Genomic DNA, 4,161 nt, shown 5'->3' on the forward strand with positions numbered 1-4,161 from the left:
CATTAATCTAATAACTAAACAAAAAAGTTATTTTCTCTGTCCCAATTTAATGTAATAACATTGTTCGGATTTTGACAGTCAAGAAAATTAAGTTTGACCGTGAAATTGGCATGAAATCTTCAAAATTTTTTGAAATAAAAATAAAAAAAATTACTGTAAAAAATAGATTTGTTTAAATCTCGAGAATAATAAACTGCAACTTGCTGAAAAGTCAAAAGTAAAAATCTCATTTACATAGTTTAATAATTTAAACAAGCTGACATTCATATTTATTTGATAAACCAAAAAACTGAAAACACACATACATACTAAAAGTTTTAACACAAACTAAGCCACAAATCCAGCATGCAAGCTGCCGGTCATAGTTGGAGAGTGTCTTAATTATTAGTTACAACCAGAGGCACAGCAGGAGGTTTCTTCTGCTTTGGTTATGCATTTAACATTGCCATTTTCATCAACAATGCAAATGCAACCTTCTCCACATTCAGCTATCACTTTCCCTGCTTTGCTGATTTTGCAGCTATATCCTGCATCTGTCTTGCATATTACCTTGCAACCATCTGACCCCTCTAGTGCTTTCTGGGTCTCTGGATCAGATGCTTCCCTTTTAAACAAATTACAAATGTGTAATTGAATTAGTTACCTTATACAGTTCAATACTACTGTAGATAATTCTATTTTTAAACTATATGGTTTAAATTGACATACACAACATGTAACAACTATTCGGATCATGCTTGGTATGATAGCATGAAAAATAGAGTGCATACACACTAACCTACTATATATAACACTTGGATTTAAGTTAGAAATTAGTATTTAAAACACTCCTAAATTCGGCGCGAATTAATAGTTTATCTCCGATCTATTGACAGCCATAAAAACACCCCTTTACTTGACTAACTGAACTTAAATACACCCCTAATCTTGCAACATGAGTGAAATACACTTCTCAACTTTTTATTAAGAGCCTCATTCTCCTACAAGAGTTTGAGACCACTTGATATGTCATGTGGGCTGTGGCAAACCAGGGGTGTATCTAATTAGTTTAATTAGTCAAGTAGATGTGTGATTTTAAGTCTGTCAATAATTCGTGGATGAAACTAATAATTTGTGTCAAATTCATATTTGCTTTCAATACTTTTCTCTTTAAGTAATATATAATGATAGTAAAACATCATTTTACAAGAATTAACATCACCCAATTAATTAAATTAAAAATTGTATAATTTATGTATATCGATTAGAAAAAATAAACAGTTTATCTATACCGCTATGTGTGAAGATACCTTTTTTATGCTTTATCGGTAAATTCTAACTTGTGATGGCAGATTTGTTACTATTTTTACCATATAACCAATTGAAGTTTTTTAGGAGATTCAATAATAATTACCCAATATATAACTTTTCTGATTACAGAGGAAAATCTTAGAATTTAAACTTTTATGGGTTCAAATTCTATTGAGACTAGTGACGTGTCAGTTAGTTAGGTTGTTATAACTAACTTATAGTTAGTCAGTTAGTATTTCAGTCAATGCACTGAGCAATAGTCAGTTAGTTAGAAGATCAGTGATGATCCAATTCAAGTTCAATGGAATAAAATTTCTCTCTTCTTCTTCAAATTGTTGTGAATTTGATTCAAGAGATCTCAAATGTCCAGCTCTAAATCCATGGTAGCTGAAGTTTACAAAATCTTATTATCTCTACATATTTAGTGAACTTTTTTAAAACATAAACATTAGCCTAAGCCTATAGCTATTGGTTCAAATCTCATTCATAATATAAAAAATCTTTATATGTATATAACTTTAAATTTTTATATAAAAGTAATTATTAGAGTACATACAGGCGGGTACAGGTGGTGCCGCTGGAACATTGGCAAAAGGGCTTGCCAGCCTTGGAACTATCTGTTTTAGTGAGGGAGCAAGACCATCCTTCTGCACACTTGCACTCTACTTTCCCATCTTCCACTTTTTCACAACATCTACACACAATTAGCCATAACTTATTAGTACTTCAATTTCATAGAAAAATAAGTTCGATATATATATATATATTCTTTTCATTTTTGGTTGGAGTATTCTATAGGGGTAGGGGAAGGGGATTAGATGGAGGGAATCGAGCCCTACCTCACAGATAGATATGTAAGGTGGAAGTTCAAATAGTTAATGAACTGATCTGTTAAGATTCCCTCTTTATATATACTCCCCTTTCTCAAATTCTTCACATCAATATAAAGCTAGCTAGAAATTATAGGAAATACAGATGACATTTGAAATGGAAATTATAATCTGTTTGCTAATTACCTGAGTGTTTGCTGGCTTGAGCTAAGAGCCTCCATTCTTGGCTGAAAATTAATCTGTTAGCCTGAAATTTGTTACTACGGGTCACTCATATATATCTGATTAGCTGCCTTTATAGATGCCGCCGCCCGCCGCTGATTATTTATTTCCATTTGGATATTTGAAATTTCTTGTCATTATCTCTTATCTGGAATATTCCCAAAGGCAGTGGCCTAGCTACATTTACTCAAGGATAGTCACCCGAATATGTTTTATCGAAAAAATTATATTCTACATATAAAAATTAATATTGTGTAGGTAAGTCAGAAACGACTTTTTAAAAATATGTACTAAAATTTTAAATATTACAAAATTTCTTGCTTCGTTACTATCTCGAGGCTCTTGTCGAAGTCAAGCCTTATTTGGACATTACATTATAGGCTGTTTGAAATTAAGTCGATTTGAATTTAAAATTTTATTTGAATATTTAATTTTAATTTTATAAGATATATTATTTTTATAAAAATGAACTATTCATAATTTGTAAAAATTATAATTTTACCAAGTGAGCAAATCATAGTTAATAAATAAGGTATCCTAAAGCTCTAACGCACCACATTTATAAATTACGTATTTTCATGTTTCTAAATATTTGCGATTATTTATCAATAACTTGTCAAGTAATATTTATCGATTATTTATAATCAAACTAATTCGAACGAGCTCAAATTTGCTTTTTTGTTGTTTTCACCATCCAATTTACAAACAGAGCTCCATTATGTGATTATTCTAATTCTTTATCTTGTCTTTTACCAATCATTCTGACCACTTTTGTGGAAAAAACCCACTACATGTGGTCAAGAATATCAGGAATATCTTTGACACCAAAAGTGCTCATTAATTGAATATTTATATGATCATTATTGATGAAACTGCATACTTTAAGAAAATGAAACAATCAAGAAAAAGGGTCATTATTAAATTTTAAACATTAAATTTTGATATAAATTTCTACGGTTTTCGGTGAATATAACCATTAGAATTTGTTATATATTTGACGAGCATGGAAAGTACTCATGTTTGATAAACTTAAATGAACAAATTTGCTCAGAAATATATTTAACAAACCACTTTGCACCTACCTCAAATATAAAAGACCATTTTATCAAAAAAAAAATCTAAGACTTATATATATATTTGGAATTTTATTAGGTCAAATTCTTATTACTTTGACTAGAATATCCGTAATTACATAATTACAATATATGTATGATGATCAGTTGGACTTTTGATTAGTTAATATTTATTTTTGATTGACCTCCTCCTTTCTTTAATTCACACGCACATGAGGTCAAATTCTGATTGTTGTGAAAGTTACTGAATGAATCTATTTTATTCTAATTCGATCTAAGAAGAAAAAAAATCACACTCTTTGGAATTTGAACCTACAATATGCAGTTTTTTTAAATACAGTATATATGCATCTGCTGACTTATTTCCCATTTGAGATGCTTTCTAATGATGAAAATGTGCTTCCTAATGAAAATAGGAAAATCAAGCTTACTAGTGACATTTCATATTGATTGTGTCTTTTCAATCTTTGAACACACCACATCGATCTTCACCCCACCCCCCATATCCCTCATCCCCATCATCCCACATCTCTACCTCCCCATCCCCACTCTCTCGTAGTATTTATCTAAATTATAATCAACTGCTTTTTAGAATATTGCTTACCTACCGAACACAAAATAATATTTTAAACAAAAACATTTACCTTCCAACTGGCTGGAATATCCTTAACTGGACCTTGTCGAAGCCCAAAATGGATTGGTGTAATCTATCTATTGTCTTGAATACTGCTTGTGTATATACTGTC

General features: G+C 30.6%; 1 protein-coding gene across 1 annotated transcript; it reads right to left on the reverse strand.

Annotated features, from left to right (window-relative positions):
- Window positions 1-200: 200 nt before the first annotated feature.
- LOC129889692 (uncharacterized) lies at window positions 201-2,489 on the reverse strand. Its single transcript, XM_055965102.1, has 3 exons — window positions 2,307-2,489; window positions 1,847-1,984; window positions 201-604 (listed from the first exon to the last, which is right to left on the reverse strand). Exons 1-3 carry the CDS (start codon window positions 2,339-2,341, stop codon window positions 385-387), a joined length of 393 nt encoding a protein of 130 aa, XP_055821077.1. The 5' UTR covers window positions 2,342-2,489; the 3' UTR covers window positions 201-384.
- Window positions 2,490-4,161: the final 1,672 nt, after the last annotated feature.

This window comes from Solanum dulcamara, chromosome 5, assembly GCF_947179165.1.
Source record: "Solanum dulcamara chromosome 5, daSolDulc1.2, whole genome shotgun sequence".
Classification (NCBI taxonomy): domain Eukaryota; kingdom Viridiplantae; phylum Streptophyta; class Magnoliopsida; order Solanales; family Solanaceae; genus Solanum; species Solanum dulcamara.